The following is a 24,794-nucleotide window of genomic DNA, read 5'->3' as shown; positions in this document are numbered from 1 at the left end:
GGTGCTCTTCCATGCAGGCTCTGTGATACCACTGGCATTGATCCCCAAGAATGGACATGGAAAAGAAACAACTCTGGAATTGTTTGGTTAAGCCACCTACATGTCTTCCATGTGCTTTAAATGACACTGTTCCAGCCACAACCTTTTCTTAAACCAAGTCATATCAAAGGCTTTAAAAATAACTGCAGGGCTTGGGTACCTCCTGCATTCATAAACCAGTGACTAAAGCAGAAGACTAGAACATAATAGCCCATTGGATAACAAACAGCGTTGTAGCAAGGGTATTGATCTTCCTTGACTTAGGCATAAGATTTCCTTTACCATTAAAATGCAGCCATCCTGGGAAGGACARTGCATAAGAGTTACAGCACACACTGCTAAAGACAGAACAGGAGCTATAAAAGGCTATCTTCCTGTGTTAGATTTTTGCATTGAAGTAAAGCATATTTTGCAGAAAACCCCACAGACATTCTCTTGTTTGACTTAGGCTATGCATAACCTTTGAAATACACTTGACTCCTCTTTGTGAATGCCTTCCTATGTCAACTATATGAAAATAGAAAACAGATAGAGCATGCACAGACAGTGGCTTAACAAAAGGAAGAACACAATGATCAACCTAGAAATTTAATTCATCATTACTCAATTCAACATAGCATTTGACAATATGCTTAGTAAATTCATTGAATGTGTGTCCATTGACACATTTAACATAGTGAAGAAATGAAAAGATAGCGAGAAAGTCATTCTTGCTATTTGTCATTAAAAATTTTTAAAAACATGAAATGAAATATACAGGAAGAAATACACATCTATAGGTGTTTAGACTCCATTGTACATTATGAAYGTGCCGGAAGGGTCAGGCATTGTTCTCGGCGTGTTCAAAGGCTTTGTGAAGGCACTGCATGCTTCTGCAGGCATAATATTCTATTGCCAATCATCTACATATATAGAAAATAAAAAGCAAACAAGACAAATTCCACAGTACTATCACCTTAAATAATTTAATGCACATTAACGCTTTAAAAATAAGGCCTTTCACCAAGTCAAAGAACATTTATATCTTCATCATGAGAACTGTTGTCAGGTCAATCCAAGGYAGTATTGAGGTGAGTGATGACAGCTCAGTCAATTCACAGTTTTCAGAAACAGGTCTCCTTCGAAGAAAGTSCTCACGAAGAAAATCCATCACTAATATGGATGAAAAATTTGCCTTCCTCTTGCTATACTCAACAGTATCATATAGTACAGAGAAGATGGATGTATACATAAATACATCTGTTTACTAACTTGCTTCTTGCCTAACTTGAGTCATCTAACAATCAGAAATCTGATGTAAGCTCCTTTTTATAGTAAATATATATCCTCAGGAATGTACAAAATGTTTAGAAAGCTCAGTAAAAATAACAGAGGATATGAAGAAAAACCCCACATCAGAGATGTAAAAAAAAAAAAAACTATTAAATGTTAGACCAGTTCTGAATTTTCTGTTGGCTTGTTTTTGAGAGTTTTAAAGCACTCCCCACCAAAAATTAGGCTAAGCCAAATTCCTCACAGTGTGTTATGGCAGAGAGGAGCCTTTCCTTCAGTATTGCTCTAGAGCTGTATCTGGGGAGTGACAAAACGAGGCTGCAAGTATTGCTACAAGGATACCATGCRTCTGGATCTTCCTTATTAGGATCTGCAATATGAAATACAAAATATGGCAGGCCAGCTGCAGGAATTCGATCAGATCCTGACAAAAAAGCTGAGAGAAAAAAAGTAGTAGTTAATAGATGAAAAATGATAAAAACACAATAAAAAACACCACCAAAGAAAAACAAGGTACGTTATCAGAGAATGTAAATCTAGAAAGAAAGTTACTTTAAAAGTATGGTTATTTCCATAAATTATTTTTAGTTCTTGGATTTATACTTGAATACAGTAGTTTGTCTGGTAATTAATAAAGTGGTTTTGCTTTTCTTTGTAGGGACATGGAGGATAAAGTCAGGCTACCTTTGACCTTTTACGTTTAAAAAAGGATTTGCTGGATTCTACACGCTTTTGAAAAGGCTCAACTGCTTGTGTCCATAGGCATAAGGTAGGTCTCAAGCCTCTGAYCAACAACTGATATCCAGAAAAGTTGTTAAAATAATCACAAAGTTCAGGATTGTGTCAGGTGCTCTCAGGGGAATCTCAAAAGAGAAGTCAGAACTGAAYCTGTGCACGTGCCCTGGTTCAGTTTTCTCTGGCTTTCACTGGAAAATTCTGGAGGAAAAAAAAATATGGCCAAGAGCTACTTGGAACAATAATATTTTTCAGGTGTAAGCATCTAAAATGTGTGTTTCAGGGAGAAAGGACCAGAAGTTTAGAATGTCTGATACATTACCGAGAAACATTTTCTTTTTTTCTTCTGGGAGTCTGTGAAACACATTCCAAAAATTCTTGATGGTTCGATCAGACTTCTGATAATTTATGTACTGCACATTCTATTGAAGAGAATAGAAATAAAACTGCTCAGGTAATCCTTTTTCATTTACAACAACAGTTGACCCAAAATATTTTATAATCCTTTTCAGAGATGTTGAAATCCTCTTAACTCCCTGAATCTGCTTGTTTGGTTGGTTGTTTCCCCCCTCTCCCCAGCCAAGATTTATATAACAATCTTTTAACTATTATTTAATTTGTATTCCCTTTTGCTCATGTAGCTGGTATAGATAAGAAATAGATTCAAAACAGCGACAAGTTGATTAAAAAAATCCCCTGAGCAAATATTTTGGTGTTTATAACATATGCAATCCACAAAAGAACAGGACAAAGGGAGTTTATGCTCAGCAGAGCAGAGATGCACTCTGCTTGTATCTAATACCTTTTCCAGCTGATGCCAGTCATAGTTCACATGTCCCTCCAGAACAGTCTGGATCTCTCCAGGAAGAAATATCTTCCATGTTTTAGTTGGACAGCCTCTTGAAAAACCTCGCTTAAAGTCCTCAAAGGGCTTCTGAACTGATTTATTGAGCATGTAGTTCACATACAAATCAACATATTCCTTGCTGCAAAGATATTGATTCAAACACACAATGTAAGACTGATCCTTTTCAAAAAAAAATATATCTAACTTTATTCCTTGGAGGAACATATGGCCATATGTTCCAAGGTCATATGTTGCACATAAAACCTCCTTTACATTGCCTTTGTTGACAGCAGTCATCACATGCAATTAGTCATTCACTGAATTAAGCTGCTAAGACCACTGGAAATAGAAAACAATGCTGACCAGATTGGATTCATTTTGCCCATATTCATCAGACTTCATGAGAGCTCTCCTATGGATTCCTATTCAGCATTTYACCACGAAGACAAAACCTAGCAGACCAAACCAAGGAGTAAATCCAGAGAAACTCATTTTGCAAGCCAAAGAATTAACCTGGAATCAAAAACCTGGGCGCAGTTTCGCTCTTCTCTGTTCACCATGGGGAATCATTCACTGATGCTGTACCTCTGCACAAGCAGCCCAGTGTAGTGGGCGTGCTTTGAGCTTCCTCAAGAGCGCTTTTGTGGATCCATATGGGCCATCGGATCATGTGCCTAAATCCAAACATAGAATCTCCAGGCATAGAATTTCCCTCTATCCTGTCCTGGGGTAAACACTGACAAGATGTCTTACTGATGGAGTCTGTTGTTACGCGCGAGATACAGGCCATGCAGTGCAGGGCTGATGCTCAGCACTTCCTACGAGCATCACTCACCACACAAGTGCTGTGCAGGTGCACAGCTTGCCAGCATGCAAGACAGGTAAAAAAACCACGGGAACCCTAAATTCTCACAGCTCAAAGCTAACAGAAAYGCACCCCTCTCCTGTAACAGGAGGCCAAACACTTCCAAAAGACTTTGTGGGTAGATAGTGGAATGACTTTTCATRTTTCATGGCAGGGCAACAGAAACAAAACCTACCGGTTATGCTTAGTGACAGCAATGTTGCCACCATTTTCTTTAAGTTCAACGCCAACTATGGAGTTTCCTTCTTCTTCTGATGTCTATGGAAGTAAAGCAGAACATTGCAAGCTGAGCTGTAGCCGTCGGGGCACACACAGCCCTCTCACTGCACGAGCTGAGAGCAGTGGTGCCGTTTCGTGCCGATCCTGACTTGCCTACGCAAACACACAGCACATTTCAACAGCTTGATGATGTCTCACCATGAAGTACAGGCCCTCGAAGGCATCGTGTTCCTCATCCAAAATGTTCTGAAGAAGCCTTTGAAAATGAGAAGGGAAGAAAGAGCAGAGAAAAAAAAAACAGACTTCCAACGCCATTCGATGCTGATTCCAATACCCCTGTGAAAATGTTCCCTGGCAAAGAACATTTAAATGCTTATACATATGGGCCGCTCGCGGTCATGCAGCACCTTCTCTTATGGCTCTGCATTGACTGCCCTCACATCCCATTGCTGCCATGACATCCTCCCCGCTCCCTGCCCATGGGGATCACCGTGCCCGGTGGCAGGGACCATGGTGACGGCTGTACCTGCCCTCTGTGGGCCACAGCTCCTTCAAGTCGTCCAGTGTGGGCGGCTGCTGCAGCAGCTTCTTGTAGAGCGCCCTCGGGAAGGGCAAGGGCGCCGTGCAACGGTTGTACAGCGCCATGCCCAGCAGCGTGCCCACCAGGAAGAAGGCGTCGCCAGGAGCCTGGGTAAAAACCGAGCAACGAGGAGTGCAGAAGCGAGCGAGGCAAGGGAGGAGGCCGAGGGGCAGGGCCGCCCTTACCTGCCGGGGGAACCAGACCAACTGGGAGTCCAGGCGCACGAAGGGTCCGTCGCCGGGCTGGCAGAGGGCCCTGGCAGCGGCGCTGAAGAGCTCGCGGGAGAGGCCGCCGTCGTCGATGCCGGGCTCCCCGGCGAAGCTCACCTGCGGGCGCCCATCACCGTGACCAAGGCCGGGCGGCGCGGGGCGGGCCCGCCGCACCGCGGAACCTCGGCGCGCACCGCCGCGGAGCCCGGAGCGCTCGGGCGCGCGCACCGGAAGGCGCGGCGGAAGCCGCAGCGGGCGGCGCCATGTTGCGCGGCGGGCGGCGCGCGGCAGCGGCGCTGCTGCGGCGGAACCGGAGAGCGGCGAGCGGCGGCGCGGGGGGACCGGAAGCGGGACCGGGAGCGGCGCCAGCCCCAGAAACGSAACCGGAGCCGGGTGCGGAAGCGGCGCGGCCGCCCGAGCCGTCCGTGCTGCCCTTCCTGGTGTGCCCGCTCTCCAAGCGGCCGCTGAGGTGAGCGTGGGCCGCGCGCGCGGCCTGGCGCCGAGCCCCATCGCCATCCCGACACCGCCGGCTCTGCCCCGCTCTCCTAGGTACGAGGCGGCCACGCAGGAGCTCGTGAACGAGGAGCTGGGCATCGCCTACCCCGTGGTGGACGGCATCCCCACCATGCTGCCCGAGGCGGCGAGGAAGGTGCCAGCGCGGCCGGCCGAGCAGCACTGAGGGCCCCATGGCGCCCTGGCTGCCCACGCTCAGCGTRCTGGTGCCCCTGCTCGCCCTCACCGGCCTCCTCTACTCAGCCRCCACCGACGAGAACTTCCCCAAGGGCTGCACCAGCACCAGCAGCCTCTGCTTCTACAGCCTCCTCCTGCCCATCACCATCCCCGTCTACATCTTCTTCCACCTCTGGACCTGGATGGGCATCAAGCTCTTCAGGCACAACTAGCTCCTGCTTCCCCCAGGGGCTCCTTTAACCTCACCCAGCTCTGCAGTCCCAGGAGGTGGCAGTCATCGCCGCCAGGCTACCCGCACGTGACATCCCCCCTAGCAAGCCCTTACCTACCGAGTGCCAAGGAACATCTAGAGCATTAATTCTGTCTAGCAGGTCTGAGTGTTGGGTGGATGATAGCACTAGGTACCTACAGCTTTTAGGTGGTGGTGGTGGTTGCTGGAAAGCATTGTGCTCTCCCCAAAACAACTCTACATGTTCGTTTTTAACAGCAGGCAAACACAACCTGCAGTGATGTGAACTCGTCTGTAATACCAGCACAGGGTTTGTTTCTATACCTTCAACTGGTGTGAATGAAATGCATTAAATTCCCTGCTGTAACAATGTGTAATAAACGAGTTTGATGTCTGATTACAAAGTGCAAGTTAAATCAAGTCCACTTGGATGACACCTAAATGTGTACGTCCAAGAGCTGCTCTTCATCCATTTTTCGTAGGCCTCTGGTGCTGACTGCTTGGCCAGCAGCTTCTCTCTTGGAGCAGGCTGGCAAGCTTGGTAGCCACTTACACCACCCACAGCACCCCAGAGCACCTCAACAGCAAATGAACATGCCATTCACATGGGTGCCARCCTTAGGCACACCCAGCTTGATGTCCACTTGGAATAGGAGTATAACTTCTGCCCTCCAGAAATACTGTATGCCCTCCGCCCCCCATTCATTTAGTGGTATTTTGAGAGCTAGCTTTTTTTTTTCCCTTTATATGCTCACTGAACACAGTACGTGTTTCTTACAAATTTTCAGCAACACTGAAAACCAGAGACCTCTGCAGTAACGGAGTCAGCAGTAACAAAATAATAGTTTGATTACTTACTTTTAATATCCTTGTGAAGTTCTCAGGTAATGCACTTTTTAAGTGTTGCCATATGTCATGCAGAAGGTATTGCCGTCTGACTGGAAAAGCCCATGCTGTGTGTTCTGCCACTGGAGTGTTTACCTGAAGAAGCAGAGAAGTGTGTTAAAAGTGTGAATTTATCTCCAGTTATTCAAAAAAAAAAAAAAAAAAAGCCACTCTTACCACATTCAGGGAGGATCCTGTGGACAGAGCCCTGCATTCTATAGCATGAACTACAAGCTTATCTTGCATGTTGAAGATACATGGGTATTTGATCAGCTCCCATAAAACAGTCTGAAATGCCAAGAAAAAAAAGTGTTGATTTTTCTTGCCAAACAGGAGTTCAGGGCAGGTATGTGCCAACTGAACTGCTGGTTGGGACCCTGGCAAGGTCAAATGACAGGGACTACTGGGGCTGCTGAAGTAAGCCCCAGTGGGATTATGCATCTTTTGCATGATCTCAAGTAGTTAGAGGACTGGGCTAAGTGCATTGAGCTTTGTAGGCCTATAAACACAGACTGCCACGTGTATTGGTTCATTTAAACCAAGCAGAAATGGCATTGTACCAGGGGCAAGATTCCATACTTACTTGCTTCACATCCACCCAGGAATTAATTACGAGAACTTGTCTCACTCCAGGTATGTAAAAGTTGTTTTGAGATATTGCAGAACCAGCCCTGGAGTTCACCTGTGCAGTATGAAAAAGCATGTTGGCAGATCTAACAAGCTACGCATCTTGCGGTGCACAGCAGGACAGGAGTGAGCAGTAAGAGGGCTCCCCTGGCAGAGGGGGCTCTCAGGCCCTGCACACAAGTGGAAACACAGAAACCCCRCGAGCAACAGGACCCTCAACAGTTGAGAAGTGAGCACACCATGGGTCAGCTCTCTGGAAAGCGATTCTCATTTCCCGGGAGGCCCATTGGCAGGACTCCATCAGGGAGGTRTGTTTGACCCGGAGCCTCTCTTGTGCTGCAAGAGACTCAAGTTCTGCAGTCAGTCTAATATTTGGTGCCTGACAAAGGTCTGATGTTTATGGGTCTAGGAAAAAGCAGGGCTCCAAGTGATGTTACCCCATGGAGGGCTAAGCCCACAGCACTTTTATGTTTGACCCAGCAGATATATACTGAATCAGGAGTCTTAAATTTATATGCCAAACTTGCATTCTYTGCCAAGGATATTCTGTTTTCAACAACATTTTATAACTTCCTGTGATTAATACTGGGTACAGATTTGAGCTCTAGACTCCTAAATTTTGAAACATCTCAGCAGGAACAAAAGGGTACTGAGGATATAGCTGTTCTTCCCTACTTCTCCCAGGGTGAAGGATTGGACTTGCAGGAAGGGTAACGGGCCTGCTCTGCAGCAGATACAATATCTTGCATTCCTTACACCCTTGAGCATCTCTCACAGGGCTACAGCATGTGTCCAGCTCCTCACTTCTATAGGCGCCAGCCCTATGGCTGGAGTCAGAGGAGGGACTTGGGGTAGGTAGAGGTGCTCCCGGTTGCAAGTGAGCAGCTTCCAGCTATGCTGGTGTTAAGGCCAACAGCTATGCTGGTGTTAAGGCCAACAGCTATGCTGGTGTTAAGGCCAACAGCTATGCTGGTGTTAAGGCCAACAGCTATGCTGGTGTTAAGGCCAASGAGATCCCTGAAGCAGTGTCAAACAACAAGGCCCTGTGTTCCCTTGTGAGGGGCAAAGTCAGAATACAGAAAAAATTCTACTTGAGAATCCAAACCCTTTCTCACCTCAGAAAGAATCTGTAGTAGCTTCAGATGTGCCATTTCGTGGCAATGCAGATCAGAGGGGTTCCTTTGGCAACACAGCACTTGCCCGATATACCTAGAGAGACTCTTCCGGGAAGACCTCTGGTATGTGCTGACCACCTCTTCAAGGAAGCGAGGCTCCAGATGGGACCACAAGGATTCTGTAAGGAAAAACAGCTACCAAGATACCTGCCACAAGCAACAGAAGTAAGTACASTTTGTGGATGAAGCTGCATTTCCTCTTTCTAAGCTAAGCAAAATATTTACTTTTGCATTGCAAAGATTAGAAAATCCCACGGAAACCTTGTGACTATTTTTGCTGTGTAGTCCCCATGTTTCTTAGTCCGCAGAAAGCACCTCACGGCTAAATTCCTGGAGCCAGTTCCATCAACAAGAGCATCTCTTCCTCTGCAGCCCCGAACAAGCAAGCATTTAAATCATCCCTGTCTACCAACTCCAAAGCGTACCCAGAGTTTGCARGTCTTTTGCCTGCAGTTTCATGATGGCTTGTGCTAGCAGACCAAGACAATGGTAAGAGATGTCATCGTCTCCCCGCAAAAGCAACGGCAAGATCAAGTACATTCTGAAGTTTTCAGGTGAGATGGGAGACGAAGACAGCGATATCAGCAGCTTCTTAATTTTCTGCTTCATCTTGGAAAGGAAGAAAAAGAAAAGGATTAAAACTGGAATGATGCTTTGCGAAGATAACCCATGATTTAGGTTGGCAGAGAGTTCCCCAGTTTCATGCATAGATCTTCCTTTGCACATGAGCTTAGGGCACTACCTCTAAATTCAGTTCCCCAATTAGGCAGTTTTCTTACTGACTTTGGGGTTACTGATGAGTTCATTCATGTCAGTAAAAATTACCAGGTTAATTTTTCAAAGACTTTCTTCCTAAGGAAAAGAAGCCTGGCGGCTTTTTGGGAGCAGACTTATTCCTAGCACTATGACTTTATGTCCAAACACAAGGAAGGGCTTCAGCAGGAACAATCAGACTGTTCCTACCTGAAAGATCTGGGGAAGTGATACGCAGATCCAGAGGTTTCGGGTGTTTGTGTATTAACAATTTCTATACCACATCCTTACCTCTTCAAAGAGCTCAGGCTTGCAGCTGATCATCTCATAAAAACGTAGCACTGCTGCCAAGTTGACACCCGAGATTTCTTTAGATGTTCTGAAATGTCTGTCCCTAAGACAAAGGGAAGAATAACAMAACCACAAAATCATGAGAGAAGCTTGATTGTCTATTTTTTTTCCTTTGTAAAGCACCTCAACTTTCTCTCTTAGAACTGTTAAACCCCAGCTCTAATGAGCATCATTTCACCTGTCCTGCCCGGTTGCCACAGTGTCATCTGACTCATACTCTGTCCTTCCTGTCCCTTATTGCTGTTCATCATCAATGATCTGCTCTCAGCACCACCTTAGGTAGACACGCTGGGAGAAGACATTTCAGATTCTTTTGGAATTGGAGTACTACCCAAATAGGATGCTACCATCTGTCTAACATCCCTGTGGGATAATCTACTAAAATATGAGCATCTATAGCAATTTTCCAATAGAATCAGAGGCATAAGAACTATTTTTATCTTGGGTTTTTCTTTCCAAGAACACACCTGCTTCTTGCAAATATAAATACAACTCTTCTTTTTCTTCAGGCAGTGCTTAAAAGAAGCAGTAGTCAGTTCACATATAGCCAAAACATTTTATGTTTAACTAAGCACACAGTACCTCTTTTCCAAGAAGCTTCCATTGATGCACGCTTCAGATGAAAAGATGAGACTAAGAGTCCTGAGAGCAAAAAAAAACAACTTCAGTTTTTTTTTTATTCTAACAAGGGGAGAAAAAAACACAAGTATAAAAACTTGAAAAGCTTCTATCAACACCACTTTTAGCAWGACTCAATGATATTAAGAAACACTTGGAGAAATAGATAAAGCCAAGTTACCCAGGACCTTGAAATGCTCAGAATGAGCAACTTGAGTTAGATTTTTCCCACAGAAAATAACCTCCCACATGAGATCTGAAAGAAGGAGCTTTTCCTAATGCCACCAATAAGCATGAGGCTCTCCACAACCCTATTGCACTTGCTACTTTGCAAAATGGGCAACCCAAGAGATGACTCATTTCAGATGCTGGCACCCACCGTACAATTCCAGACACAGARWTATGCTGCAGATTAGGCCTTTTGCACAGAGTCGTGGTCTGCAGACCTAACCTTGCCCTGTGCTAACTTGTTAAGCCTTGGTCAACTTAGCCCTGCTTCTGTCCAGTCAGAAGAGGATAGGCTGYCAAAGCCAGGCAGTCAGCATCCCTGCTCTTCAGCAAGGCCCTACTGAAGAGCTGCTGCTTACCAGCACGTCTTTTCCCAAGACAAAAAAAAGGAGGAAAAGAACAAAAAAGGGGAAACTTGACACCTAGCCTTTGCTCATTTCTTGAACAGCAACTCCTAGCAGAGTCTCCAAGGGAGAACAATTTTCAGTGAAAACTATGCATTGAGTTAAAACACACACAGGCTCCTGACTTACTTGMTGTTCCCCCACTTCCGCAAATGGGAAGCAGAAATCCAGACATCCTCCACAGTGGCAATTCTATCCAAATTAGCATAGCAGTTCTGTATGAAACATATGCACATAGTGAGGAGAATATAAGCGTAGCACGTAGGACTTGGTTTTTCAAGCTGGTCATTACAGGAAGTTTTCAGCAAAAGCCTAAATATGGCCAAATTAATGGTCATCCAGCGTGATTGGTAGATGCATGCAATACAGAACAGAAACCAAATTGCATATGAGTGTTTTCTGCACAGAAACACAAGACCTGCAAAGAGACACATGGGAACTTGAAGCACTTACAGAAGGATGGAAAACCCGAGTTACAAACTACAGTTGCTTTTACTGATTGTAAGTCAAGATCTAATATGCACACATACACGTTTCTTCAACAGCAGAACAATACTTTGATCGCCTCCTGCAATAATTTTAATCTCCTTTTTGGATGTACCGCTCCCTGTGAAAAAATAAGCAGATTTAAAAAGGAACATTTCGAGTAACAGTCATCACCTGTAGCGAGTTCAATGCAAGTGCAATTTAAAAAAAGAAAAAAATCCTCCAACAGTAGCTCTTTGTTTATAAGAAGATTTTGTGGTCACTAACTATGATAAATCACGTAGCAAATGGAATCATCCTGCAAACTTTTTAACCTAGGTCACGGTAAGCTGTTAGTTTATCTTGTAYGGGTGGCAAGAAATAGCCAGGAATTAGGTTGATTAGGTTGACAATTCATCTTTCCTACTAAGGTCGTGGAAAAATTGGGGAATGCAAATTAAGTACTCAGAGGCAGAGCTCCCTCTACAGACTGAGAAAGTAATTGAGCAGTTTTGSAGACATCTCTCAAATCTTCTGTCTGCAGAAAAACCTCCGTTTTTAAGCTGGAAACAAGAGAAAGCAAGTTCTGTATCTTTAGGAAAGTGTGATTCTTGTGGTTTGCCCAGTGTGAGCAGAAGGGGCACCTTGCGATCTGCCTGAAAATGCCATCTTCCACACAKCACCCTTCTACCTCACCTGTGCCCACACAGTTGCAGAACTGACCCTCTTCATCCTCCTTCTCCCCACCTTGGGAACAAAGATCAAGCTTTGTCCTCAAGCATGTTTTTCTTTTTTTCCCCTCCCACACTTACTACATTCTCCACATTAAACATGAAGAAGTATTATTATTAATGCAAATCAAGAAAGCAAACACTTGCCTTTTATAACTTTGAAGAACTGAATACGAATTATACAAGTGCACAGTGAGCATTACCTTGATTATGTTTTCTGCTATCCACAGGTAAGTTGACTGGAAGGGGTATCAGCTGATTAGACTTGCCCTCATTTCCCAGCTGTCCTTCTTCTCCTGAACCAAATGAGTAGACTTTGCCCAAGGCGGGGACATAGACCAGAGTGTGTCGTCTGTTCAGGAAAAGAACAGGCAAAATAAGCCAATACCGTGGAGCTGCTCAGCACAAAATTTACCAATACATTTAGAGTGGGTAGCTGAGGCCTGTCATAAAAATCATAGTGCAACTATAAAATAATCTTTAATTAAATCCTTAGGATCCTTTTTTTTTTTTTCATAAATACATAAAAAACCCTCAAATTTGCTGTACCATTTTCTGTTTGTGATTTACACTGGTTCTGTATATGAAAAGGAAACTTTTCATATACATAACAGCTTTGCTAGCTGTCTCCTCACCCATTTGTTCAAGTACAGTTATCTCTTAGCCTGTGCTGTGTGGTAGATGTCAACAGGAGACTTTGTGGCCCAGTTCCAGAAAGTCATCAGAATCACAGTTTTTGCCCTGTTGGGTCTCTGTTCCAGCCACCATCTGGTCCAAGTGGATGGGACCTTGGTAACATTCCCGGATCTGCCTTTTTTACAGTCATTTGTGCTGCAGAAATGAGCACATTTCATTTTTGAAAGGACAAGAGCAAAGGGCTGCTGGTGACTTTGGAAACAGTTTTCCTGCTCAGCACTCACCGAGGCCTCTGCCTCCCCAGGGGTTATTGCCAGAGGGGACAGACCCATGAGGAATTGACGATACGGTGACAGTCATGAGCTGCTTCAACACAGGGATATTCACAACATGGTGGTGACTCCTCTCCCTGCCACTGCTCACCAAATCCCCTAAGACTTCAATTTAGATGCCATTTTTCTGGTCTTTTCCCACCTTCCACAGGCCACCTGGGACACTCTTGCTCCCCACAGCTCAGCCACCACGCGAGGGGTTTCTTCGTTGCGGGTTGAGTTGTGACCAAGCTGTCCAGCCTCTCCYGCTCCAAAGGTGCACACCAGCCCGTCCTGGGAGCAGAGGAAACCACCAGGATCACTGCACGCGGTCACCACAGAGAGCGCAAGCGAGGCACAGCACACCCCACGGGCCATGATTCCACAGGCCACTCCATCATTTTACCCATTCAAACACAGCTAAAGTTCTCTTTGCACAAGCTTAAACTTATTTTGTTTTTATGTGCATGTGCTTTAGCTCTTGAGAATAACTCTGTTTAAGAATTCTACTTGTGTATGAGCAAACCCCAGTGAATTGGGTACTGTTGACATTTACTGAAATCCCCCAAATGCCATAAAATACCAAAGATGTTCAAAGAGGATATAGAGCTAAACTGCATGATGTGGCTGCAAGATTTCTGTTCACTGTCTTTCTACAGATTATCTGCAGGCAGGTGACAGCAATCAGATGAGTTTTCCAGAATTCTGTTAGGAGCCCTGGGAAACCGTCTTTGGATCCCAATGGAGGCAGGTCTGACCATTCGAGTTTCTCTGCTCTAGCAGCCAATCTTCTGTCACAGGGTGAGATCTAAGGTACTGAGTTCCAATTCACATTCACCTTGGAGAGAACTGCGGTGTGATCTGCCCCACACGAGATAAACACAGTCTTCCAGTGCTGTAAGGCTGCAACATATGAGGGGCAGTCCCTGCCTGGAAACAAAACATAACACGGCTAAAGCAAGAGAGTACTGGGGAATCTCACGTAAGTAACACTTCAGAAAAGACTTCAACCTTTTCAATCTTTTTTTGAAGCAGTTCACAACTTGGTTTTGAGTCCTTTTCTACCCTACACTGTAACACACTGCGTCATAACTTGGTCTTATTCATAGTATTTTCTTTTTTAGTTTAGGTCAGATCAAGACTTGCACATGGAGCTGCCAAAAGGTAGGTTCCTACATCCATACTTGGCTTTGAAATACTTGATGTTCAAGGTCCTGGGCATGTCAGTCTCCCACTGATTTCAGTTCTAAGTTGCAAAAGCAACTCTAGGCTTTTAGGTTTGAAGTTATAGGGTGATTTTAATTCTTCTCTCACCTTGTATTTCCAAAAAATGAGGAAGGCAAAAAGGTATAAAATGAATTTCCATGGTGCAAGACTGGAGAAATAACAGAACTGTAAAGAGATCTGAGACAGCTGTATCTGTCCATGCTATCACATCAGCCACATAAAATGATTTTAAGTTCTACACTGTACCAGTATAACTGCACACCCCTTGTCCTGCACGTGTTTGCTAACCAGGATACAAGGGCTTGCATGTGAGGAGCACATCCAGATGTACTTCTACCTCTCTYCTACCTGCTGCTGTCTCAGGGGCCTGGCAGTGCTGGCTTCTGCGCTAAGCACCCACTGGAAAAGCAGCTCCTTACTTGGGTGTCATGCTGCCAGCTTTCCTCACCTTCTGTGTGCCCGAGTCCCAGCTGCCCAGACTCGTTCTTCCCCCAGGAGTAGACAGCTCCGGAGAAGGACACGGCGAGGCTGTGGGCTCCTCCCGCGGCCACCTGAGCGAGCGCGATGCCCTTGAGCCCTTCCACGAGCTGCGGCTCCCRGCTGCTGCCCACCTGCCTTCCCACTCCGAGCTGCCCGTGGGCGTTGCGGCCCCACGCGAAGAGCTCCCCTCCTGCACGGGGCAGCAGAGAGAGCAGCTCCAGCACGGCCCTGCTCTGGGGCAGCTGGGGCTGCCCTCTGCCCAGGGAACAAAGCAAGGGGACAAGAAGCTACCTCTCGACAGCGCCAGGGAGTGATGGTCCCCACAGGCTATCTGGACAATGTGGCGGTCTCCCAGCTCTACCAGCAGCCTAAAAGGGAGGAAGACTTGGGTGAATAGGAAGATGCATCTTTAGACAGCGCTCGCCCCCACGGCCTCGCCAAGAGGCTGCACAGCGTGGGGCGCTTGGGTCATTCTCCCACAGCCCACCCAAGTCACAGGTAGTTTTTAAGTTACTTGCACCCCTCTGGAACATGTCACAGATCCKTAGTGAGTTTAAGGAGAACCTGTATCATGCTCATCTCTAACAGCCCATAACTTTGCACTAGCCTCAAAAATCAGGGCTTTTCTTGCTACATAGAAAAAAAGAATAATTAAAAAAATAAAATAAATAAAAAAAAACAACGGGGACCTGGTTCAGTCTCCCAGGTACTGCCTTTCCAAAGAGGGGAAGAGGTCTCTGGCATTACCATCCACACATCATGCAAGCCCCTTACCTCGTCTCAAAGCGGTTAGGCGAAGCTGTCGGCCAGTGCTCGCAGAGCTTCCCGTCAGAGGAGAGCAGGAGCAGGTGTGTTGCCTCGCAGTCCAGGCATTGCACCTTCTCCTTGCTCCTCACTTCCACGTATCTTTCCAAGCCCACTGGGACAGACACAGCTGTGAGGCTCGGGCAGCGCCATCAGAAGTGGGTCTGCCCCCTCCTCAGACCCCCGCGTGCCCTGCGCCTCAGWAATGGGCACAGGGAATGCGCAGCAGATGCCGTGGGCCCCCTTGGGCGCTGCGTGTCCTCCCTGCAGCTCCCAGCGCTCATGCCCTCTTTAGCTGGCAGCTTCCAAACCGCCCAGCCGGGAGTTACCTTCGGGGCCGGAGAGCARGAGCAGCCCCGAGGCCTCGAGGGCGGCGAAGCGGCCCTGCTTGCAGCAGACCTGGCACAGCCCCTCGAGCTGCCGCCTGAAGCAGCCGGGCCGCCGGCCCGTGGCTCCCGGCAGCACCAGCAGCCCGGGCACGCCGCCCGCAGCCATGGCGCCCGAGCGAGCRAACGGGAGAGCCGGAGCGGGGCCTGCCCACGAACAGAAAGCGAAACACACCACTCCCTGGTTTCGTTTCCTTCTCTTGCCTTCTCCAGCCCCAAAACGGCACTGGCTGGGTTTTATCTCTTGCAACACAACTCTCAGAAGCGTGTTCATCACCCTTGCAAACCTGTTAGCTGTGGTATTCTTTAGCAATCTGTAACCTCTATAGCAGCTGCATGAGAATAACCCATGGCAGCTATTTYTTCAGTGTAATTTATAGAGTAATTTTATTATTATCTCTGAAGAGGTTTCCCTTCAGCTTTACTGACTGTTTATGTAAAAAGAATAAGTCTTTGAGCTTATGTAGTGAAGTAAGCATTCCCACTACATACTTTCATTTTGCCTTCTGGGAATCTTCCACTTTCATAAAAGAGTAATTTACATYCTTTTCAGCTCTCCTTTTCCAAGTTTTCTTTTTACCATCATCAGAGCCCTTGATATTCAAAAACCCTCAGCTATGTAAAAAAATTTTATTTTCAGCAAATCTGAAACACCCTTTTTGAAGGCCTCCACCATCATTATGCTCCCTATAATGAAATTGCAGCATTCCCCATCCCTAAAACACCAAAGGCCTTACCTAACTATACAGCAACATCATTGCCTAGAAGAGCTGTCTTGACTAAGCCTCCCTTACAAATAACAACACTATATTTAAAAATACAAAAGCTTTTAAAAGAATGACCCTATTAAGAGCTGGTTGGTGACCCCCCACCTTTTATTGCCCTCATCTGCACAGGTGGAATTTGGGGTGGGGGTGAGCCCTAGAGCCGAGTGATTGGCCAGCGAGAGGGAGTTGGCTCCGTTTGCTGGGGATAAAAGCCCCATGGTGGGGCTGCCTTCTCAGTTGGTAAGTGCTTGTCTGGGTAATGGTTTTGGGGGATGCTCTTGTTTGGGTGGGTAGGTGGGTTTCTTTGTTGGGGGTGGAGGAGAGGAGTTTTACTGGTGGAGGATTGTGAGGTTTACTGTGCAAGGGTTGTTCTCTCTTCTGCTTTGACTCGTTTTATTGTATCTGACCCTTGATGCCYTCTCTCACAGAGGGCTGTGTGCTGAAACTGCAGTAGCTGAGAGGGTGTCCTGCACCCTTGGTGGCGCTGACCCTGGGYTTCCCCCTGAGGCCTGGCCATCTCYGAGTCTGCACAGCCCTAGAGAAGGACAGGGACAGGGTGGGRAATATGTATTTTAATATTTATACTAATTAGGTGTGTATGTTTGTGTGYCCATGTGCATAGTTTGCATGAGGTATATGTGCATCCATCTCTATAGAGGTCTGTGAATGTTTATGTTGCACATATAACATGTGTATAATATATTATTGCATATCTAACATRCATATATGTTCATCTATCTTCTGTGTATATAGTTTTGTGTAAATAAACTCTCAGACACCTTTATATCTAGACTGGTATCACTATGTGCATGTATAGAATTTGTATATGTGCCTAAGTGTATATACCTGATAGGAYTATATCTTCACATAGCTTCATACTTCAATATATGTGATATATTGAACCATGTTGGCTGTACATGGGTTTATATAGATTATGTCTATACCTGCATATGCACACACTTACATATATGGAATTCTATCTATATAAATAGAATAGTGTGGTAGGTATGACTAAGCAATATYGAATRTATTTCTCTGTTGAATTCAATTAAAATATAATGTCTAATTGTGTATATCTGCACACATGCCTATATAGCATATTCATTATCTATACCTTTATTATCTATAAGGGTAAAAATCAAAAACTACGATGTGTTTTTAACAAKGTCTTATATAAAAGAAATCATGACTGGGTGCAGATGGAGGTGTATTTTCTGTATGACATTGAAATATAGGGTCAATAAATTTTTTTATTGTTTAATGTATATGTAGTCATACAATCTATACCCATACATGTGTGTTGGGTATRTTATATGTACATGTGTACAGATACAGTGTAACTTGTGTGTACATGCACACATGTAGATATGTGTATTAGTATCCTAAGTTAAATGTATGTATGTCTATCTACAACATGAGTGCCTATATAGCATACATGGTGTAGACAGATATGGGCAAGTAAATGTATGTCYACATATAGATTGTACTTCTAGCAGCATCATCTGTATATACTCATATGCACATGTGTATGCCTATAGAAATGGATGTTTTTGTAGAAGATGTAGGTATATAGGTAAGTATGGGCATACATGTATTTGTGCCTGTGGTCATGCAATGCATGTAGGTACATGTGCACATACTAAAGATCATATATTCCATAGGTGTGCTTGTATATGGTGTCTTAAATATACCACACATATGTAGGCAGWTAAGTGCATATATGTATTGCATATGTCATATCTGATATATGCATATATGTCTTTAGATACACAGGTACATTATTACACACTGTATAGACCTACAAGCCCCTCAAGATATGTACAGATGTATCTATGTTTACATAGGAATCTATATATCCCTATTGATAYACACAGAAAAGAAAAATCCATATTTCTTGTCTACTTATGTGTGTATGCCATATGCAAGCACATCTGTCAATTACTGTGCAGGTATAGGTGTACATACATCAACACAATTTGAGAACATGTGCCTGTGGAAGAACACAGATATATATGTGTACAGATAGGAAAGTGTTTTGGTGTGTGGGAGTGTCCATGGAAGTATATACCCACATGTGTAGATGATCTGGGGGCACACAGCTGTTTCTGGTACATATGCACGTGTGTACTGCTTATATGCTATATGTGCATATWAGTATGTGTTAGCATATATCACTATGCAGATAGCTAGGTGAATGTGTATGTGTAGATGCATGTACTTTCCATATGTATGGGCACATCTACCTGAAGATCTACACATGGATGTCTGCTGTGCGCCGGTCCGCTGGACACGTGAGCGGCTTGGGAGGCGTGGGAAGCGGCAGGACCCAGGAGCAGTGACAGCCCGGACGCTTGGCTGCGCAGCATGCAGGGGAGCTGGCCCAACCCCCTGGGTGCAAGGGTGGAAAGCAGGTGAAGAAATGCCCCCACTGTAATGGATCACCGTGTGTATAGAATGGATATATTTTGCAATGCAGTCTCTAGGTCTTTATATATGTGTATACATATGCATTGCATATCTTAATATAGATAAAATTGTATGTCTAATAWTATGTATAGTAGGTATATAGGTATTGTTATAGAAATCTTGGTATGGAACCAGTTTTGTTTATCTATGTATACATGCTTGTATAATGTATATTTGTGCACATGCCCATTTTGCATGTGAATTCTATATATAAGGGTGAGTATATAAGGCTTGAATGTTTTTTAACAGCGCATTCTATCAAAATAACCATCACAAGTGGGTGCCTATCATGTGTAATTTATGTGCCATCTAACACCATGTATTAACCATATACATCTATAATAATCTTTGTGTAGTTGTACAATGAATATAGACTTATGTGTGTTAAATGTATAGGAGTGTGTATAATGCACTATGTTTTTGAGAAAGTACTTGAGCACATATGTAGATCACTGTATGYTTGTATTGGGTGTTACATCCCTATGATATACAGGTATGTAAGTATATACATACTTAGATGTTGTGTGTAYACACCTGTACAGTGATACTTACTCAGCTACCTGTGTATATGCCTAAACTCATGTAGAATATGTACAAACTTGGACACAGCACATACTAGGTGCCCATGTGCCCAAGTGTTATATGGCATATATGTTGTACATACTTGCTTGCACATGTGTGTCTCTAATAAAATTTTTAGCATTGTTCTGTTATACACATTTATGCCTATAGATGTATATTTTAAAGTATATATGATAGATATATTGGTATGCRTATGTAAATGTGTATGATCATGCAATATATGTAGATGTGCATATTTAAGATATAGTATGTATTATGTAGGTGTTGTAGTGTAGCCATGGTGTCCTTTGAGTACCTACCTTCATGTAGGTAAGTGCCTTTTTGTTTTCTGTATATCTCTGAGATGTAGGTATGCAGATGCTCACAGCTATGTGTGTATATATAGTGTGGAAGTATATACCTACGCTATATCTACACCCATGGATATTTCATATTTAGTTATATACTGTGTATGAATATACAACCTTTTATTCATGTTGTATATAAGTTTTTAACAGCCCATTCATATTACTTCTCATGCACATATATTTAGACGTGTATTTTAGATACACCAATAGGTAACCTATATTTATGTGAAGGGCACATGCTCCCAGTATCTTCTATATAAGCATATATCTACCTAGGTATGTATGTAAATGCCACTTTAGTATTATATATAATATATAGGTATTTGTGAACACAAAGCTAAATATATGCTATATGGTCTCTCTCTGGGTAAGGGGGGAGCCACCTTACTCCGTAAGGGGGTAAGGCCACCAAGGCCTTTGTGATTTGGGGTATGTATGCTAGATCGGTCTATGTACATATGCCTTATGTATATAATACACCACCGACAGTGTGTATATCTGTGGAATGTAGACAAATATGCATTTTCTACATTAGATATATAGAACAGGTATGGCTGTCATGCACAGTGTATTTGGCTTATATCTACGTGGTATATGAATAAAAATTAGAGGTGTGTGTATACAATATAAATGTACATAAACTTCTTAGCTACTACTCTCTAGAGATTCCCTTTTTTCACACAGTTATGTAAAAGTGCACAGCGACTTCTCCATCGTTGTCCGATCTATACATTACAAGTATGACAGATTGGCACAACCACTGCTGTAGTGGAGGTTAACAGCTGCCARGGGCTGTATAGGTATCTACACACATTGATGTAGATACCTGTAATAAACAGAATACCCACATGTGTGTCTAGGTACATAYGTTTTCTGGTCTCATGCAGATGGTGTCTTTGTGTAAATCCATATCTAAGCACATGTATAGGAACATGTACATAGCATGTAACTATAGCTGGGCCTGTTGCCTATATTGATGTATTGTGTCTGTCCACCTACCTTCAGGACACAACTTGGACACAAACTGACCCCAAACACGTGCAGTCAAAATAGCTTTAATTTTCTTGTTTTATATAAAATACAATCATGTACAAAAATGTACACATAACATTTGTCAATCCATTTACATTAAAAGACACCATAGATAGAAATTAAATTTGCTTACATCAATCATGTAAACATAGACCCAAGCCCAAATCTGCTAAGGTGTCCAGGGCTGTGGAATACACTGGTTGCAGGAGGGTGACGGAGGTGCTTCATGGAGCAAATGGCATCTGCCAAGTTGAGAATTTCCTTGGAACAGAGCCAGGCACCAACCACTGGTTTTGTTGCCTTCAGATCTCCAACCCAGTCACATGGGACTATATACAGTCATTTGGGAAAACAGATCCTGTTGGATGTATGTACATAGCCACATACCAGAAGCTGTTTCACCAGTGCATGCAGGCGTGCAGGGATGCGGCTCGCTGACCACCGTGTGGGCGCAGCCCTGGATGCCTCCGGCACGGCCGCGGGGAGGCTGCGCAGAGCCCAGGAGCTCTTGGCAAGTTCTCCACATGTCCCGTGAGCTGCAGAGCAGCAGAGGGGGGCAGCTTTTATTGCTGGAAACACAGGGCAAGYGGTTGCACATCCCAACCACCAGGGCCTTGGGCGCTGCACATTGTGATGGTCAAGGCCAAAACCACACTGGCCTTGGTGGCCTTGCCCCCTTATAGAGTAAGGTGGTTGCCCCCTTGCCCAGAGAGAGGGACAGCAACAGACCAAGTCTGCATCAGGCAGTGATGATCAACACACATCTGTGGGGCTTACGTGGGAACAAATAGCTTCAAATACATTTTTGAAAAAAATCTGATTAAGCCTAATTGGTGTGGATCACAGATTCAGCCTATCTATCTTTTTAAGAAGGTAACACAAATCTATACTGCCTCTTCTTGGATGGGCATAGCATTAGAAAACAGTAAAATGCAAAATGTCTACATATTTTATATATGTAATATATAATGAGTGTCCAATTGCATTCTCAGCATTGCCTACCTCAAGCTGTATGGATTATTTAAATGTTTGCAACACAAAACCTGTGCAGAGGCTGAACTCCTTTGCTCCCAAGTGTGCAAAGRCCATATCTATCAGAAGAGCATCACATTTAGTATTAATACAGCCCATCTCTTTCTAACAGCTACTTCTCTCCAGAGTAAGGAGGAGGGATTTGTCTGTCCCTACGTGACCTTTGCAGCCAGCCGTGCATCTCCAAATGAAAAATACAAAGGGAGCTGGTGCATCCACACGTGTTCCTGTCTCATAGCAAGGGGACTCCTCTCCTGCTGCAGCAGCCTCTAGCTGTCCTGCTGGTCCTGCTTCCAACAGCTGTTTTTGTATCACGTACTGAGAATATTTATTCCAGTAACTCCAGCTTGGACATTGGAACCTGTAACCACTGCCATGACAGGAGGCAGTTGCAGCTCCACCGATTGTGCTGAGGAGCTTTGCCCCCCAGGAAATAAAGCCAGAGGAAGGAAGAAGTTATTGCATTGCTCCTGCGCGGGTGCCCACATTAGGATCTGGCAACTAATATGCCASTATTTTCATTTCCAAGTGCAAAGGTAAGTTCTCCATCCACCAGTGAACAAATGAGCTGATTCCCCTTTCAAGCCTTGGCTATGAGGAACAGACTTGGACTCAAATCCCCTCTCTCAACCGTCAAAAATGCTTGGATCTTTCCCCAAGAAATGGAGAATGTGAGCGAGTCCAGCCTTGGGGCCAGTGCCATTAACCGGCCGCTGCCCTGGCTGCCGGTGCCGGCTCAGAACAGGGCCCCACAGACCCTCCCCTTTCAAGTGCCCAGTGACCCCTGCGCAGACGTGCCCAGGAAGGACTCGGGCGGGCGGCACTTCCCGCCTGAAACTTGCATAAACCACTACTAACAACCCCTGTCTTAGCAGAACRATTAGGGCGTATGATGCTTACAATGCTTTAATTACACTACCTTTAACATGAGCATCCATTATTTGACTCTTTACTCTGGAGTAAACAATAAAAGTAAATGCAAGGTATGAGAATGAGGCRTTTTTCTCCATCTTTAACTCTTGCAATTTTGTGTTGCCCACACCCAGCCCATCTCATTTATTACCCCAGCAGACGGTAACGCACCAGCGTGTGTCTGAAAAGCCCCAGCTCTGGGGAAGCCGGTGGCCCCACAGACCACAGTGCTGGCCTGCAGCAGGCATTGTGGTCTAGTGACACGGAAACAGGTTGTCTTATACTAACAGCTTATTTATATCACATAAAGTAGAATTTGTACAGTACTTCACACCTTACAGAAACACTTGCATTTAGCATGTTCTCCCGTCAAGCTTGATTGCAGTTGGCAGGTTCACTCTAATGGCTACAGGTGAAATCACACAGGAAAACTGATTATTCATCAGAAAACTGTTGCTTGGATTGATTTAAAGGAGTGTTGCAGGGCAAACACTATTTGCTGCTATTCTGTGATTAGCAGGAAACCCTTGGCTAATTTTTCAGATCATTTGTGGGTGATACAAAGACACCAGTGTATGTCAGAGCTTAGTCTTTTGGCCCTCATCATGTGCAGCCCTCATCCTTTCTTGTCCTGGGAAGAGGGGAGTTCCAGTCTCTTAAACCCTGGGCAGAAAGCTGAGTACTTGTACATACCTCTCCACAACTGGGATTTTAAATTTCTCCTGTTGTTTGGGATGGCCCTTCCTCGCAGTCTCCTTCACGACTCAGCAAGTGAGGAATTTTTGCCAACAGCTTCAACAAGAGAGATGGCCAACTGTGTCCATTTTTAATGTACAATTTCAGATAATAGGTTTTGTTACTTTTAGCTTTCAAACTTCAAAAATATAAACTCTCTAAAGTGCATAATTGTACTTACATTTCATATAAGCTATCTGAAATTCTAGTATTATGCATGTAAACAGCAGTAACTAAGCATCCAGAAAATGCTACAATCTCACCGGTTTCAAATAAAATGGACTGTCACTACCTATCATGTATCAAGATTTGTCGGGGCCAACCCCACCCTAACAGTTAATTTATCAGTACACAGTGCAAACAGGCTTTGAAAAAGGAAGTAGAGAAAACTATTTGCAGCAAGTCTTGGCCCACTGGAAAATGTATGAGTGGAAAGGCAAGAACTCATGTCCTCCTCCAAGACACCCAGAGGTGCTGGGACTCCGCAAAGGGGGCCGAGCTCGAGGCACGAGCTTGAGGCACAACCTCGCCCCATGTGCCTGCAGCGCGTGRCCGAGCTGGGCCCCCCACGGCAGCAGTAGCTCTTCAGAAATATAAAGTTCAGCCTACACTGGTCTTATATACAAACAGCAATTCTGCAATGAGCAGGAAACAGCACAGAAAGTCCTCCCTGTCAACGCTTCTACTGCTGCCACTGTCAACACTTCCACTGCTGCCACTAACAGATTAATGCTGCTGCACGCACCCAATCACACTACTGATGGGCACGTGTAAAAGCAAAAGGAAAAYGTTATTTTTTGAAGAGCTTATGGGCTCCTGGGAGATCAAAATGGCTCCAGCATCAGTTTTAGCAAGGATTAACACAGGGCACCAAGTGGAGGGAAACGGTTCTAGGTAGCACAACCAAAATAGATGTATTTGTGGCTCCGCGGGGGAACTCGCCTCTCGCCTCTGTGGCTGCCAYGTACGCAAGCACGGGCACTGCGTTTCACTGCAGCCTTCCTGCTGGAGCACGTGAGCTCGCCCAGGGACTCACACAAGGGACACAATGAACAGAAACGCTCCCTGCGACACCAAGGTTGAGTCCTGCTCCCACAAGTTGTGTGTCCCGCCCTGGCTCTGGGCTGTGTGAATTTGTGCATGCTGGGGAGCGCG

The 24,794-nt window shown here is 44.8% G+C and overlaps 2 protein-coding genes across 2 annotated transcripts; one reads left to right on the top strand and one right to left on the bottom strand.

Moving 5' to 3' along the window:
- Positions 1-832: 832 nt before the first annotated feature.
- LOC112947841 (E3 ISG15--protein ligase HERC5-like) lies at positions 833-15,875 on the bottom strand. The gene is made up of 23 exons (XM_026039987.1): positions 15,710-15,875; positions 15,351-15,495; positions 14,868-14,944; positions 14,545-14,766; positions 13,708-13,799; positions 13,033-13,163; positions 12,126-12,274; positions 11,257-11,333; positions 10,856-10,941; positions 10,059-10,118; positions 9,417-9,519; positions 8,798-8,981; positions 8,313-8,491; positions 7,154-7,252; positions 6,748-6,858; positions 6,544-6,666; positions 4,743-4,883; positions 4,504-4,664; positions 4,176-4,233; positions 3,934-4,016; positions 2,849-3,032; positions 2,369-2,468; positions 833-1,747 (listed from the first exon to the last, which is right to left on the bottom strand). The coding sequence occupies exons 1-23, from the start codon at positions 15,873-15,875 to the stop codon at positions 1,533-1,535; spliced, it is 2,946 nt and encodes a 981-aa protein (XP_025895772.1). The 3' UTR covers positions 833-1,532.
- Positions 5,394-6,069, top strand: PIGY (phosphatidylinositol glycan anchor biosynthesis class Y). The gene has a single exon (XM_026039997.1). The coding sequence runs from the start codon at positions 5,453-5,455 to the stop codon at positions 5,666-5,668; it is 216 nt and encodes a 71-aa protein (XP_025895782.1). The 5' UTR covers positions 5,394-5,452; the 3' UTR covers positions 5,669-6,069.
- Positions 15,876-24,794: the final 8,919 nt, after the last annotated feature.

The sequence above is a fragment of the Nothoprocta perdicaria genome, unplaced genomic scaffold, assembly GCF_003342845.1.
Source record: "Nothoprocta perdicaria isolate Ctin4 unplaced genomic scaffold, notPer1 scaffold_249, whole genome shotgun sequence".
Classification (NCBI taxonomy): Eukaryota; Metazoa; Chordata; class Aves; order Tinamiformes; family Tinamidae; genus Nothoprocta; species Nothoprocta perdicaria.
Note: the sequence above shows the minus strand (reverse complement) of the source record. Positions and strands in the feature narration are given on the sequence as shown.